At 40.7% G+C, this 16,654-nt stretch overlaps 1 protein-coding gene across 2 annotated transcripts in view; it reads left to right on the forward strand.

Annotated features, from left to right (window-relative positions):
- The window catches only part of afap1l1a (actin filament associated protein 1-like 1a), a 195,505-nt gene that overhangs the window by 170,802 nt on the left and 8,049 nt on the right, over window positions 1–16,654 (forward strand). For both annotated transcript variants that reach the window (XM_048543076.2, XM_048543075.2), the window contains exons 15-17: window positions 7,855–7,966; window positions 13,523–13,687; window positions 14,978–15,028. In XM_048543076.2, the coding sequence (XP_048399033.1) occupies window positions 7,855–7,966; window positions 13,523–13,687; window positions 14,978–15,028 (328 nt within the window). The remainder of the gene's footprint in view (window positions 1–7,854; window positions 7,967–13,522; window positions 13,688–14,977; window positions 15,029–16,654) is intronic.

Consider the following 16,654-nt stretch of genomic DNA (forward strand, 5'->3'; position numbering starts at 1 on the left):
TTTATTTAAAATATTTCACCACTGTCAGGGTATCAACTTAGTCACAAGAGATTACTCAGAAAAACACATTCTCTTTTTAAGGCTAGTTGAAATTAAGTGGTTTGCATGTATGTAAATGGCACAGTTTTCATTCACAACCAACCTTTACATCCCGAGAAGATAGAGTTTATTATTTTCATTATTTCTTTCGTGTATTTCATTGTACTAAAGTCATATTGCTTCCAGTTGAGTGGAAGTAGTAACTGAGCTGGAACCCTATTTTTTTGTTTGAGTTTCCAGCTAAGTCATTATATAAAATGTAACCTTTCAAAATAAGTATTATGACCTCCTAATTGCACACTGATGTGTGATGGCATGGCTACAGGGTCATTTGCATCACTCCTTGAAAACTTAAAAGTTACCATTTTATCTGGTTTAATTGTAGAACTGCTCATTTATATCATGGATCAATATTTATCTTCCTCACAATATCATGATCTAATGTTAATATTTTGCTAGTCTGAACCAACACCGTATTACCATTGACTAGTTCTTCCTTAAACAAGTCCTACCAGAGTGTTATGAATTTGCCCATGGGTCACACAATACAGAAGCAAGCAAATCATTATGAAGACAAGTGGTACCAATGCAAACAGTCTCAACTTTATTAGGAAACAAGTTACAATGGCCTTTAATACTAAATAATACTATAATAATAACCCAATACCAGCCCTTAAGCTTACGATACATCCCAAGTCTCTTGCAGATTTACGTATTTGCTCTCTCTCTCTGTGTCATTGGGACTGGAAAGCTGCTTTCTCCCTCTATCCCTATGTCAGCTTGACCCTGCCTTTTGTTATTTTTTTTTAAATTCATTCATAGGATGAGAGTGTTGCTGGCCAGGCAGCATTTATTGCCCACCCCTAATTGCCCAGAGGCCAGTTAAGAGTCAACCAGATTGCAGTAGATCTGAAGTTACATATAGGCCAGACCAGCTAAGGACAACAGATTCCTTCCCTAAAGGACATTAGTGAACCAGATGGTTTTTTTCCAACAATTGGCAATGGATTCACATTCATCGTTAGACTCTTAACTCCAGATTTTAATTGAATTCAAATTCCACCAGCTGCCATGGCAGAATTGGAACCCAGGTCCCCAGAACGTTATCTAGGTCTCTGGATTAACAATCCAGCAATAATATCAGTAGGTCATCACCTCCCCGAGGTGTCATGCTGGCGTACTCAGAAGGTTTCCCCTGACCTACATATATATCCTATTTTTATATCTTTGCCTGGAGCTTCTGGATCTTTCTAGAGCTTTAGCCAATCAGGAGATCATTCTTAATGGCTACTGAGAGTTTGGATGGCTTTGTTAATCGCTAAATGTCCTGTTAATATTTGTTACATTGTTTTAGGCTTGAGTGTCTGGCTGTTAGTTGTTAATATGCAGCCTTTCATTATTTAGTTGATGAGATATGTCTATGCAGGATGATTATTGTCAGGATGTGTCCTTTATACTATGTTATATCTTCAGCACCTAGTTGTTGTTTGATGTTGGTTTCTGTGTTTTGTGACTTCAGAGTTTTTCTTGGCCAGTGTACCCAGCATCCTTTGCTGTTTGGCCAAGTTAACAATCTTGTTTTAGAGCAAGGAGATTGCTATATTACTTTCATCAATAGTGTAGGATGTCACACTTGTTTGGAAACCATGCAATCATCGTAGATTCAAAATTTAATGAATCAACGTACTCCCTGACAACTTAGTCATTTAAGAACACACTTTGATATACTGCTGAGCTGCATGATTCTGAAGGTCCCAGTTTGTGCTGACTTGGTTGATCTAACAGTAGTGATTGTAATGAGGTCAGGTAAGTGGACTTCATAGAATGAGTTTCCTAATTGGGACTGTTAATCTGGTCCAATCAAGCAGCCCTGGCTGACAGATATAAGCAGGAGTGTCAGACATCCTGCTCACTCTGAGAGCTGGCTTTGAGGGAGATGGATTAGTGTCAAGGGCTCTTCATGTGTAAATAAAGGGTGAATTGGTGACAGGATTCTGGCTTCCGTGGAGTTATTTCACTAGCCCTGTTTCACTTACCTTAAAAGACCCTTGGCTAAAAGTAAACTAAGCACTTAGCTAAAGTTTAGGGCGGCACGGTGGCTCAGTGGTTAGCACTGCAGCCTCACAGTGCCAGTGACCCAGGTTCGATTCCTGCCTCGGGCAACTGTCTGTGTGGAGTTTGCACATTCTCCCCGTGTCTGCGTGGGTTTCCTCCGGGTGCTCCGGTTTCCTCCCACAGTCTAAAGATGTGCATGCTAGGTGGATTGGCCATGCTAAATTGCCCACAGTGTTCAGGGGTGTGTGGGTTATAGGGGTATGGGTCTGGTTGGGATGCTTCAGGGGCGGTGTGGACTTGTTGGGCTGAAGGGCCTGTTTCCACACTGTAGGGAATCTAATCTAAATTGTCACATGACTACTGATATAGGCCAGTTCAGAACAGAAAAATACTTTGCCTTTTCTCGTCATGTAACAAAATATTTCTACTTCGGAGGGTAGAGGAAAATAGGAACAGAAGTAAGCCAATCAATACCTTTCCAAGCCTGCTCAGCCATAATATAATTTAATGATGTTCATTCAGTAATTCAAGTTCCATTTCTTTATCTACATTGGCCTCCATACTGCTACTTAAAAGAAATGGTCACTCTTGGCCTTTGAAGCTTCAAATGACCAAGCATCTACAGTGTTTGGGACGAGAGAATTCTAGATCTCTGCTACATTTTTTGGGGTAACAGTGTTTCCTGGAATTCCATCTTAAATGTCTTAGCTATTGTTCCAAGATTCTGCTCCTTTTGTTTTAATTCCTTCATCTGAGGAAGTAGTTTCTCTCAAGTTTCACTAATAAAGTAGAGGCACGCCATTTGAAAATTCACAGTAAATTTGGAGTAAAATTATGAAGTACTTATAAAGCTAAGATTGAACAAAATCATTGGTTCCAACTTCAGTTAATTATTCAAACATCTGGAGGATATTGCAAGGATTCTCGCGCACGTGCTTGTAATCCATATTGAGATACATAAAACTGCTCTTTAACTGAGTCTAAATCATTGGTATCATAATGTGGCTTGACTCAAATAATGAAGCTTCTAGCCTACAAAATCAAAGTGAGCCTCAGTCACACCCCTTTTGGCAAGTGTATTTTCCTTAGTTTAAAATACTGTTTCAAATCTGTTTCCCAGTGAGCAAGAAAGGGTTCCATTGCTAAAAGCTTTCACAGATGTTTCCACCAGTCTGTGACAGCCTCTATCCCGCACCTCACACAATGGCCATTAAAATCAGCAGTCCATTGTTCCCTGTACGACAAATGCCCAATACTACTCTTATCTGGAGTATGATCAAGAGAACATGGCCAACTGTTACATTTCACTTTCTTCTCTGAAGAAAGAACTTTGACAGAATGGTTAGCTAAGATTTTTTCTCAACTTTCCTATTTTTTCAGTGTGATTTTCAGACTATGTTTCCTGTACATCATCCAACTACTCTTTAAAATGAGTTTTAATTTTGCATTTTAAATGAGTGATCTGAAATTCCTTGATTTTTTACTATATAAATAAAAATGATATGGTTGAGGGGGAAGAGGGGAGGGGAATTACAATAATGGGATATCCTGTCCTACATGACAGAAAGTGTATTAGTGTGGGTGCAATGGTTTTCAACTGTTATCCCATGACGAGGTAAGAAGAGTACAGCAAAATTCTAATAAGCAGCACTGCTTTAACTGAGCATTGAGGCCATGTTGGTGCTTCCGTTCTCTTTCAGAACATGTCTTTTATTGAAGGTTGCATCTGCTGACACCAGGCACCCTTTCCTACTGCACATTTGCAAACTTCCAGAGCCATGTATTCGTACCTTTCCAATTCCTCACATGCAGTATTGCAAAAATAGTTATGTCGTGGAATTGCTTGTCTCATTGATGTGTGCCTTGATTCTGAAAAGGTTGATGTGCCTAGCATGTTTGAGTGGTTGGCAAGTAGTTGAGTACTTCCAGCATCAGGCATAGTCCCTACCTGCTTCAGGAAGACCATCAGCCTGGTACCAAAGAAAACACATACAACGTGCTTCAATGACCATCTCCCAGTGACTCTGACCTCCATAATTATGAAGTGCTTCGATAGGTTAGTCATGGCTCATGTCAACTCCAGCCTCCCACGATTCCTTGCAATTTACCTAACAGTACAACAGGTCCCCTGACACACATCCCTACAAAGTCTGGTTAATAAGGATACCTACGTCAGGCTTCTAATTATTGACAACAGCTCCGCCTTCAATTCTACAATCCCAACCAAACTAATCTCCAAACTCCAAGAACTAGGTCTCTGCTCCACCCTTTGCAACAGGATCCTCAACTTCCTGACCCACAGACCGTAATTGGTGAGAATAGGCAACAACATCTCCTTCACGACAATCCTCAACATTGGTACCCTGCACATTTGCATACTCAGCCCCTTGTACACTCATGACTGTGTGGCCAAATTTCATCTGAACTCCAGTTACAAGTTCACTGACAACACCACCATTGTAGGCCAGATATCAAACAAGAATACAAGAAAGAGATAGTGTGCTCGGTAGCATGGTGTAAAGATAAGAATCTCTCCCCTAACATCAGCAAAAGTAAAGAGCTGATCATTGACTTCAGGAAGCGAGGAGGAGGACAAGTACCTATCTTCTTCAATGGAGCTGAGGTGGAGATGGTCGAGACCGTCAAGTTCCTAGGATTGATAATCATCAACAATCTGTCCTGGACCATTCAGGCTGATGTAATGATCTAGAAGGACCAACAATGCCTCTTCTACCTCAGGAAATTTTGTTTTATTCATTAATAAGATGGTGTCATCACTGGCTAGGCAGCATTTATTGTCCGCCCCTAATTGCCCAGAGTCAACCACATTGCTAAGGGTCTGGAGTCACATGTAGGACAGACCAGGTAAGGATGGCAGTTTCCCTCTCTAAAGGACATGAGTGAACCAGATGGGCTTTTCTGACAATCAGCGATAGATTCATGGTCATCATTAGATTCTTAATTCCAAATATTTTATTGACTTCAAACTCCATTATGTTCTGTTGGCAGGATTTGAAGCCAGGTCCCCAGAACATTATCTGGGTCTCTGGATTACCAGTCTAGCAATAATACCATTAGGCCATCGCCTCCCCTAATTTGGTATGTCCATAAGGGCACCCTCAAACTTTTATAAATGCACTATAGAAAGCATTCTATCTGGATGCAATACTGCTTGGTCTGGCAACTGCTCTGCCCAGAACCATAAGAAACTATAGAAACATGGGAACATCAAGCAAGCCAACCTTTCATGCATTGTCTCCATCTACACTTGGTTGATGCTATGGTTGGGCAGCTAACATCAACAAAGACCCCATCCCATCCCAGTTATATAACCTTTTACAATATCTTCTGTCAGACAGAAGATACAAAAGCTTAAAAGCTTAAACTGTTCAAGAACAGTTTCTTCCCTGCTGTTATTAGACTTCCGAATGGACCTCTCAAATTTCAAATCTAATGTTGATATTTATTCTTGTGCACCTTCTCTGCAGCTATAACTTTGTATTCTTTGCTCTGTTCTATCACTTTATGACATATGTATATTATGATCTGCCTGTACTGCACAGAAAACTGTACTTAGACACGTGACAATAATAAATTAAATAGTAGTGCTGGTTAGCCTCAAGTGGTGCTTGTGTCTCCCAGATGTGCCCTCTCCCCAACTGGGAAGTTTACTGGTTCCATTAAAACACGTGCACCACAGTTAATCATGGTTTGTATGTCCTTTTCTGATATTATCAAGTTTTCTGGCCAGATGTGGCACAGAGCTAAAGTGATGAGGATCTGGGCCAACAAAGTGAAAGCAAATAACTTTATCCTCTCCTTCACATTGTTCTTTCCAAGCCAGGATATGGGGCTAGGAGGGAGATGATGGTGGGTTGGGGTGGCTAAAATTGACTCCGGACATCTTTTTGTAACTGAGAAAATGAGGAGAAAAAAGTTAACAAGGCAGCATTTCAATACTGAATCCATCAGAATCTTAGCAGTTCTCATACTGACCCTACGTAAGAACTATTCACCTATCTTTAACCTTTCCTGATGAACTATTTGTATCTTCTTTACAAGCTGTGTTTTTCTTTCAAATTCCTAGCATTTGCATCCTTAATTCATATCTTTACATTTTAAAACATTGTTTTTATAAAATGCGTAGCGCTCTTTTCAATAGTTGTGCATTTCTGCAAGTTTGAAAAATGCATATGTAAGGTATTGACAGGTGTGGCATAAAAAAAACAGACTGCTGACCTTTCAGGGCCTCTAGTTTCCTATGAGCCTCATTTAATTTATGACCACAAAAGCTCCACCTTCTGATGTGAGAAACCTCTCCCATAAACTTTCACAAGAACAAAGTCTTTTCCCACTTTTGCCTCAAGGGAATATTTCCCAGGCAGGAGGGACAGTAAGGTGGGAATTTACACCATGTTGCAGAAAAAGCAGCTGTTTTCAAAGTCTCTCCCTCCAGATGTAAATGTGATCCTGAGCCCTGTTGAGTCTACCGGGCACTAGGCTGTTTTGGCTTTGTTTTTGATGATTGTGGCAGATTTGAAAGGATGTGATAGCTCAACATTGGTGGGACCAACAGACAAATGCCCGAGGCCATAGATGTATTAAGTGATTTCCTGGTGCTGTAATGTCCAAAACTCCTAATGACATACAGTGCAATACACAATGCTTCTATATTTCTGTAATCCTTTTTCCAGGAAAAGAAATTTCCTTGACAATGGGCCTATATCCTAGAAATAAGAATACCCAGCCATAACACAGATGGAAAGTGTGTTGAAAACTGTTCATTCTTATTGAATAAGCACAGCAGGCTAAGCAGCATCAGAGGAGCAGGAAAGCTGATATTTCAGGCCTAGACCCTTCAGAAATGAAAGAAGGAGGGTCTAGGCCTGAAACGTCAGCTGTCCTGCTCCTCCAATCTGCTGGGCCTGCTGTGTTCAACTAGCTATACACTTTGTAATCTTAGATTCTCCATTATCGGCAATTCCTACTATCTCTCATACTTAATGAATGAATGTTTACTTGGCTTCCCCACACAGAGTTTCCATTCAAAAGAATGGACTAGTTACATTTATATAATGTCTCTCATGACCTTAGTACATTGAAAAGCACATCACAACCTATGAAGTGCTTTTGAAATGCTGCTTCTGCTACAATGTAGAAAATGGGCAGAAAGCTCTCACAAGTGCTTCAGCCTTATCTTCCCCTTCTTCTTTCAAAAATGGTAACTCATGATACAGTGTTTGAATATTTTAAATAGGACTCATGTACATATTTCAGGACATGTTCCTGAAATTAGTGAAGAGCAGTTTAACCTAGCTTTGCCAATTGGACTAATTATGTCTCCATGCTACTTCTACCACCACATTAAGATGGAATTCACTGCCATTCCTACTTAGTCCCCCTACTCCTCTCTCCCAGTTGGCCTCCTTTCTCCTGAACTTACTTGTCATGGTCCCTGAACTGAACAACATTCAAATGCCCCAGAGCAGCAAGGGGCAGTTGACTTGTGAATATGTCTTGCCACAGTTATGATGGTAAGACTGAAAGAGCCTTTTAGAATTTTCCTTATGGGTACATCTTGTCTATGTGTTGTATGAATCACACCTATTTTCATTGACTAATGTATTTAGGCACCAATTAATAAAGTTCTAATGCATCAAAGTTTGTTCATCTGCATTGCCAAATTCCACATCAGGCATTGCATTGACTAACGGCACTTTTAAGGGGCCTGTGGTTCACAGTTGTTTTTGTGTTATTCAGGTTGAAGAACAGAAGCGACCTGTCACTTCTCAAGTAAAACGCCAAGCTTCCATGTCAAATGATGCCTCCCAGAGAAGTAATTTTCAAAATAAAATTAAACGCCATGGCTCAAGTAAGCATACAGCCTTATTCTCAGTTTCTTCTTTGTCTGTTCCACCTTAAAGTGACTCTCTCCTCCTAAATGTTGATTTTGGGAAGCAGAAAGGTAGCTTGAATCGGTAAAACAAAATAGGTAAACAATTCAGCCCCAGTAACTATAATGTATGTTGGCAGAAACACTCTCAACTGCTGGTTGATGCATGGATGGCAGTTCAGATAGACAAGGTAAACCATTACAATTAAATAAAAAGGCAAGCAGATTTGGCTTCCTTATTCTTATTCTGTAAGTTTAGATTTTGTGGGTAGGGAAGGGGTCAGCTATTACTGAATAAAAGGACACTAAAGTTCTACATGAGATTCAGCTGCTAATTCTTAAAATGAAAAAGAGAACCTTGACTGATTTTACTAATTTATTTGGTTTTATAAAACAATCTGTGAAGCTTTTGATAAAGTGCGGTAACACTGTTAAATGGACCAACTGCCATTTATTTAATTTTTTTTAACCTTTTAAACCTGTGCCATCATGCAGTTAAAATGAAATTGCAGTTATAATTCTTAAGTAACAAAGGAATAGTTTTGCACGCAATTTGTTTCACAGTTCACCACAACCAGGTTCAAGGCCCAACGGTAAATATTTGACATTTACTAGAATATGACAAATAACTCCTCGTATTAACAGACTCCATTTCACTTTATTAAAATATATTGAGTTAATGATTTCTTCTTAATAGCCCAGTGTTGATTCTTCCTTATATTATCTGCTTTGGAATATAATCTTTTATACAGTTCAGCAGGTTAAGACTAGGCAGGGAGTGAGATTATATCGAGTTGTTGTGTTTGCTCTGTTTATGACAAAAATCAGTGGGAACAGAATTTCTTTTATTTTAGTAACCAGACTTTTCACGTTTGTAAATTATTGATTATTTCCACATACCTGACTCTAAATAGACTTTTCAGTCTAATTCTGGATGGCTGTCAACTCTCATAGCATGAAATAAAAGTGTGACATGGAGGTAACAGGGCCTCTGGTCCGAGTATTCCACCACCATTTGCACCATTTCAGTCAACACGCATTGTTTCAATACTGCTTTTGGTTTTGAAATTTGTGAAATTCCTCCTGACCCACCATGGTAATTTTGATTCTGGGTAACTGAACATGTTGCAATTACACTTTCAGACTGCTTCTTCTATCCTAGGGGAATATCAACAAGTGGGAAATCCAATAGGCTTTGTCACTATGTCTGACATGCATAGACCAAAATAACCACCTTTGTGTTGTAATTAAAATAGGTTCTGGTGAATGTACTTTAAGAGATATAGGTACATTGTAACTTTTAAATGCAAAGTCTAATTCAATGAAATGCACAGATCTAGTTCATTCAAAAATAATGACAGTATGAGATCCACACCGCACACTGACTAGATAATTTTTATCTGTTGCAATGAATGTCCAAAGATGAAGTCTCCACAGCAAGTCTAAAATTTCTAAACTCAAAAGAAATGTTAATGTGATTATTCCCTTTAACAAGTATTGAACATATAATCTGTGCTCATTAGCTGGGGATTTCAATAATAGTAAACATAAGTCACATCAGTCAGAAAATAGTCAAAATCTTTTTACTGAAATAAAAAAGTGTGAAGCTGGATGAACACAGCAGGCCAAGCAGCATCTGAGGAGCACAAGAGCTGACGTTTCGGGCCTAGACCCTTCATCAGAAAAGGGGGATGGGGAGAGGGTTCTGAAATAAATAGGGAGAGAGGGGGAGGTGGACCGAAGATAGGTGGAGAGGAGAGTATAGGTGGGGAGGTAGGGAGGGGATAGGTCAGCCCGGGGAGGATGGACAGGTCAAGGAGGCGGGATGAAGTTAGTAGGAAGGAAATGGAGGTGTGGCTTGAGGTGGAAGGAGGGGATAGGTGAGAGGAAGAACAGGTTAGGGAGGCAGGGACGAGCTGGGCTGGTTTTGGGATGCAGTGGGGGAGGGGGAGATTTTGAAGCTTGTGAAGTCCACATTGATACCATTGGGCTGCAGGGCTCCCAAGTGGAATATGAGTTGCTGTTCCTGCACCCTTCGGGTGGCATCATTATGGCACTGCAGGAGGCCCAGGATGGACATGTTGTCTAAGGAATGGGAGGGGGAGTTAAAATGGTTCGCGACTGGGAGGTGCAGTTGTTTATTGCGAACCGAGCGGAGGTATTCTGCAAAGTGGTCCCCAAACGTCCGCTTGGTTTCCCCAATGTAGAGGGAGCCACACCGGGTACAGTGGATTCAGTATACCACATTGGCAGAAGTGCAGGTGAACATCTGCTTGATATGGAAAGTCATCTTGGGGCCTGGGATGGGAATGAGGGAGGAGGTGTGGGGGCAAGTGTAGCACTTCCTGCCGTTACAGGGGAAGGTGCTGGGTGTGGTGGGGTTGGAGGGGAGTATGGAGCGGACAAGGAAGTCCCGGAGAGAGTGGTCTCTCCGGAGCACAGTCAAGGGTGGAGATGGAAAAATGTCTTGGGTGGTGGGGTCGGATTGTAGACGGCGCAAGTGTCGGAGGATGATGCGTTGTATCCGGAGGTTGGTGGGGTGGTATATGAGGGCTAGGGGGATTCTCTTTGGGCGGTTATTGCGGGGGCGGGGTGTGAGGGATGTGTTGCGGGAAATGCAGGAAACACGGTCGAGGGCGTTCTCGACAACTGTGGAGGGGATGTTGTGGTCCTTGAAGAACGCAGACTCCGGCAGTGCCACAATGATGCCACCCAAGGGTTGCAGCAACAAGAACTCATATTCCGCTTGGGAACCCTGCAGCCCAATGGTATCAATGTGGATTTCACAAGCTTCAAAATCTCCCCTCCCCCCACTGCATCCCAAAACCAGCCCAGCTCGTCCCTGCCTCCCTAACCTGGTCTTCCTCTCACCTATCCCCTCCTTCCACCTCAAGCCGCACCTCCATCTCCTACCTACTAACCTCATCCCACCTCCTTGACCTGTCCATCCTCCCCGGGCTGACCTATCCCCTCCCTACCTCCCCACCTATACTCTCTCCACCTATCTTCTCCTCTATCCATCTTCGGAACACCTCCCCCTCTCTCCCTATTTATTTCCGAACTCTCTCCCCATCCCCCTTTTCTGATGAAGGATCTCGGCCCAAAACGTCAGCTTTTGTGCTCCTGAGATGCTGGCTGGCCTGCTGTGCTCATCCAGCTTCACACTTTGTTATCACGGGTTCTCCAGCATCTGCAGTTCCCATTATCTCTGATCAAAATCTTTTTACTGCAAGGTTGCAAACAGAAATATCTGAACCATGATTATGTTTCATCTTAAAAACACCAATGATTTATTGCTTAAAGTTCACAGAAATTGAGTTTGACTTCTATCTAAATGTTTTGACCACATGGCTGTCATAAAACTGCAGCTTTCTATGTGCTGCTATGATATAGGACAAACCTTCAGCTCACAGTTGAATATCATGACCACAGATACACACAGGAAATGATAAAACTGTTCTTGTGGCAAGATGGTGCTTTACTGATGTTTCAGCTTCTTTGCAGAATGCCATGTATATTCCTTTAGGGTTAGGGCAGACAATTTATTACAACAGAATGATATTAATTAACAATAGTTTATTGCGATGGGATTGAGCTGTGACTTGAAGAGCGTCCCAGGTCTATAGGATGTTGTGGCATTTTCAATCCTTAATCTTCATTCACCCCTATATACCTTCTATTCCTCCTCATACCCCCAACCCACTCAAGTACCCGATTCCCTGTTCATGACTCCTCATAACCACCAAGTCTCCTCATGCCCTTTCCATTTCCCCTAATACTCCCTATGCGCTGTCCGTACTCCATTATAACCCCAGCCATCCATTTTGGTGTAATCCAGTGTTTACTGCGGGCAGACTTTAGGATGTCTTAATATCTGCTATCAATTCAAAGATGAAGGCAGGTATTTCACTTATGTTTGAAAATTGGCCAAGCATTCATAATAAGCTTAGCTGTCAAACTAAACCCAAGAAAGCTAAGGACCCTATTGAAACTGAAAAACTTAGAGCATTTTTCTTTTAAACTACTCCAGGTTTCCTATCATCAATGTGTTCCAGGAGCACGTGATTATTTTTTTCTCATTCTCCATGAATTTAAAATAACTGAGCATTCAAATTATTTCAGATTATTAGACCAGAGATCCCAAGGTGTGTTTCTTTCAATATTGAATGGATAAGAACAATTCTGTCAATGTTAAATAGTACTCTCATGCACCTCAACGCTTACACTATGATGATCAAAGAAATGGCCCAATTCCCTGTGCAAAGTCTACTATTGTAGCAAAAACGAACTAATTCATTATTTGTACTTCAGTCTGTTAATCAAAAACAGTCCAACAGCAAGTGACTGTTTTAGCTCCCCAATTGCACTGAGGTTTCCACATAATTTGCAACTCCTAAGGGATCATAAACCTCACATCCTGAAAGAGGGTACTCAATTTTGTTAAAATTACAGGGGTGGGGAAGAGAAACATTGAGTTGGAATTTGAACTGTTCACCTTTGCAACAGAAGGAACATTGCCTCTACATATCACACTGATGAACATCGCCAGAAACAGAATGCCTTGAGGAGTCTCAGAAACAGGTCCTATCAGCAATTTCTAAAAGGACACCCGAATTGTCCAGATTCAGTGAAAACCTTGCCTTAAATTTGTCTTTTCTGTGGTCTGTTTACATTTCAGAATCTATTTTCAATACCTGACTAATTGCAACAGCAGTTCTATCTGCATGCTTAAACTTCTGAGCATATAAACTTCTCCTTTACTAAGTAAAATTATAACCCTAAAATTTGTCTTATTTACCATATAAATTTCCATATCCACGATTATAATGGAAAGCAGCTATGTAAACTCGTCGTGGCACCTTGTTGGCAGTGGTGATGCTAAGGCACCAAAGTCTTATTCCTTCATGAGCACCATTAGTATTTCTATTTAGGCCAGCTGAGATCATCTTAATGTTTATTTTGGCTTGAGAGAGAGAGAAGTTTTTACCAGAGATAGTACAGAAAACAAAAAAAAACAAACATTCATTATGTGCTAACAGACTACAATTGGGCAACCAAACATAAATTAAGATAAGGAAAAATAATACTGGAAGAGAAAGACTCATGTGTGTATGACTTAGAGGGGCACTAAAGTGTTTTTAATTCCAAATAATTAGCTGCTCACTTCTATTTATTAACCTCAGACTAGAAACTGAAGTTGAGACACTACCCTCCGTATTAAATGAAAAGATTCATTTATTAATTTAGCTATTTGCAGAGTTGATGAATATAGGCTTAAGAAGTTTTGAAAATTTTGATACAACTGTGAATTATTTTCATCAAAATACTCATCCATCCATCATTCCAATATTTTATAAAAATCCACCCACTTAGGAAATTGAAGCCAAATAGCCGTTGTGATAATGAAATCCAGGCATGACCATCATGTAGTTATGAAATGAAATGGGGATCAATTTGCAGCTACAAATCAAATGCTATTTATTGAAAACTAGTTTAATTTATTGCCTGAAGCTTGACACCATCCGTATCTTTCAGATGCAAATCAGTCCAAATATGGGAAGACACGAGCAGAAGAAGATGCAAAGAGATGGCTAACCGAACAAGAGGCACTTGAAAATCAGAAAGATTCAATCCGCAGAGAACTGATACAGCTCCGCAAAGAGAAGAAAGAGTTCCGTGAAGCCCTGAAAGCACTCAAAGGTATTAGCTTTCACCCCTTACTATCTAAAATGAGTAATTTTTGAACCTAGTAAAGGATTTGAACCACATCCATTGTTACGTGGGACAGAAATCAATCAGTTGTTACATACTGGATGAATAGTTAAAGATATTAAGCCTTTGGATAGGGGGTAACCTTTTCTTCCTGTACTTTTGTTCTCAGAAGTGCCACAGTGAGCTGAAGATTTGCAAGCTAATATTTTTAACCTTAATTTCCATTATATCAAAGTGGAAAGAAATAATTTAGGCTCACTTGCAATTACAATTTCACTTTGGAAACAAATAATTCAGATTCACATCTAATTACAATTTTAATTTGTGGTTATTCTCAATTCTTTGCATGCAAGTGGCACCCTGATGCTACAGGAAAAAAAAGGATAATCTCCCTCAGTAACTCTGTCAGTACAGCATTATCAATGGAGACTGAGGCATTAGAGACGAAGGCTCAATTCCTGATTCATGCTAAGTTAAATCATCTCAGGCAATTTCATGCCATGGACTTGACAGTTGATCCCATCCCATCAATTTTGACTCCACCCCATTAATTTATCATTGAATGCATCAACTGGCCTAAAGTCACTGTTTATGCACAGTAGATATGAACTAAACTGGTCACTCAAAGTTAAGATTTGTCTATCCTAGTCTAAATACACTTGGTGTTGTGAATATATATTTATATCTGAGCATTAATTATTTCAAATGTGGATTATCATTCTTTCAGGTATAAATTGTTCATTGAGATACATAAAAAAACGTAAAGCTCATTACTCAAAATCATCACAAGTTGGTGACAGTTTTATGCAGGCAGTGTTGAATCATAAGTTTCATAGTCATTGCAACCACATTCTGCGCTATCAAATTCATCCACTTTAAACTTATACTGCCTTCAGTCTTAATTTCACAGACCTTCACTCTAACTTGCCAAGTGAATACAGTATGCTAGCCGTGTTCATCCAGATCAGAGATGTCCCCTTTATTCCTTGCTCCAATGTCGTTATCAGGTCAGACAGTCAGCAATTCCTCATGCAAAATATTGAAATACCCCAACGCACAATGGCAAATCTCAATCATAGGTTTCACTACTTTTCCTGCAGCTTCTATTGCCACCTGGTGGCTGACAAAAGTACATCTGTGTTCTCTGAACAAAAAAACTGCTTTTTTTTAAGATATCAAGGTCCCATCCATTAAATCAAAGTCAGGAAAGATCTGTTTTGGTCAATATTAATCCTTCAACCAACTGATTTCCTAAGTACAAGATATTTTGTGTTCTAGGTGAAGACAATGCAGTGCTGTCACCATCAATGTCACTGGAAAGAAAAAAGGGTAAGAAGATTAAATTTAAAGTATATTTAACAATTATAAAAATCCATATATACTTTGGTTGTCAATTTCTGTATGTAAGCAGAAATGATACAGTTAATAATGTGCAAAGTGGCACAATGATATAAACCATTGGAACATAGTGGTAGGTTGCCATGAAATTGAAGCATGTTTGCTTGTTCAACCAAGCATCTGGGGAAATGGGAGCTGTGTGCCCCTCACTGCAAGTGGCAAGACGGGCCAATAACTGGGTAACAAAAGCAAAATTACTGGAAAAAACTCAGCAGGTCTGGCAGCATCTGTGGAGGGAAAGCAGCATTTGTGTTTTGGATCCAGTGACGACTCCTTCAAAATAATTGAGGGAGTTGGCCCTGGAGAGGTACTCGTCCACTTCTCAATCCCTCAGCAATTAAGTGCTGGTCGGGGATGTTCCTGACTCCCGACCATTAAGGCCCTCGAAAGAGGTAAATCAATGGCCTCAATTCAGCATTTCCCTGATTATTTGACTTCCCAACAAGTGGCTGGTTTGCCAATTACATAACTGGGTCAACCTGCATGCAAGGTTTGAGGAGGTGGGGAAAAGGAAGACTCCTCTCTGGAGAGGAACAGGGGCAGGATAGGAGGGCAAGAGTGTGGGGGTAGGGGGGCGCAAAGTTAGCACACACTCCCCAAAAGGAAAAGACCTACAGATTTGACATTGAATCACCTGAAGACGAGGTTTCCAGTGACCTTTAGGACCCAGAACCTGGCCCTTGAATGGCTAAGGACTCATGGCAAGACAGGACTTTAACATTGCAAACCATGACTTGCCAACAAGCTCGTTGCTAACTGATTGAAACCACATCTGAGAAGCGCACTTATTGTTGGGGAGAGCTGGAGAGTCCATTCCTACCAAACAAGCTCATCCCTAAACTCAGTCACTGCAAAATTAAACCTCAGTTTTAAGGTGATAAGTGTGGGTAAACACAGTGAAAATGAGAGAAGCTCAATTTTGATAGGGAACAATAGTTTCAATTTCCCCTTTGAGGTTTAGATGGCACGTTCATAACCTTGTTCATGAACAGCAACCTTACTTTAACGTACTTGCATCTCATTTATTAGCGTAACCAACCTCATTTCTGTGCGGCTTCCAATTCTCCTTTCCTTCCCTGAGAAATAAGATGATGCCAATTTCCAACATAGAGTCAGACTGATGTCTTACTATGTGCTCAAATGAAAGCTGCCAGCCTCTGTGTCTTGCACCGAATTAAAAAAAAACACAGGGAGAGGTAGGCAGATTGTCACTGTAGAGCATTGAATGATTGAGGGGCAAACATGTTGCTGTATGGTACTTTGCTACATGGAAAACGCACCGCAGGTACTCGATCCAGATGGCCAGGCCTGGAAGTCAAAGGGAACCAGTCCTTAGTAGGATTGAGATGAACTGTAGTCAGTCCATAGCAATCCTACTCCACAGGGATAACCACAGTAAGTCCTGTATTCCAGCACAGGGCACCTGTGGATTATAGGTAGTTCAGTCAGGATGCTCTGGAGACATCAATCCGGGCGTTGGAGTCATTTTCTTTTATGGTAAGGTTGGGGTGTGTTGTAGATGGAAAAGCATTTAGTGGTGATGCAGGAGCAGGAGAG

The sequence above is a fragment of the Stegostoma tigrinum genome, chromosome 13 (genome assembly GCF_030684315.1).
Source record: "Stegostoma tigrinum isolate sSteTig4 chromosome 13, sSteTig4.hap1, whole genome shotgun sequence".
Taxonomy (NCBI): domain Eukaryota; kingdom Metazoa; phylum Chordata; class Chondrichthyes; order Orectolobiformes; family Stegostomatidae; genus Stegostoma; species Stegostoma tigrinum.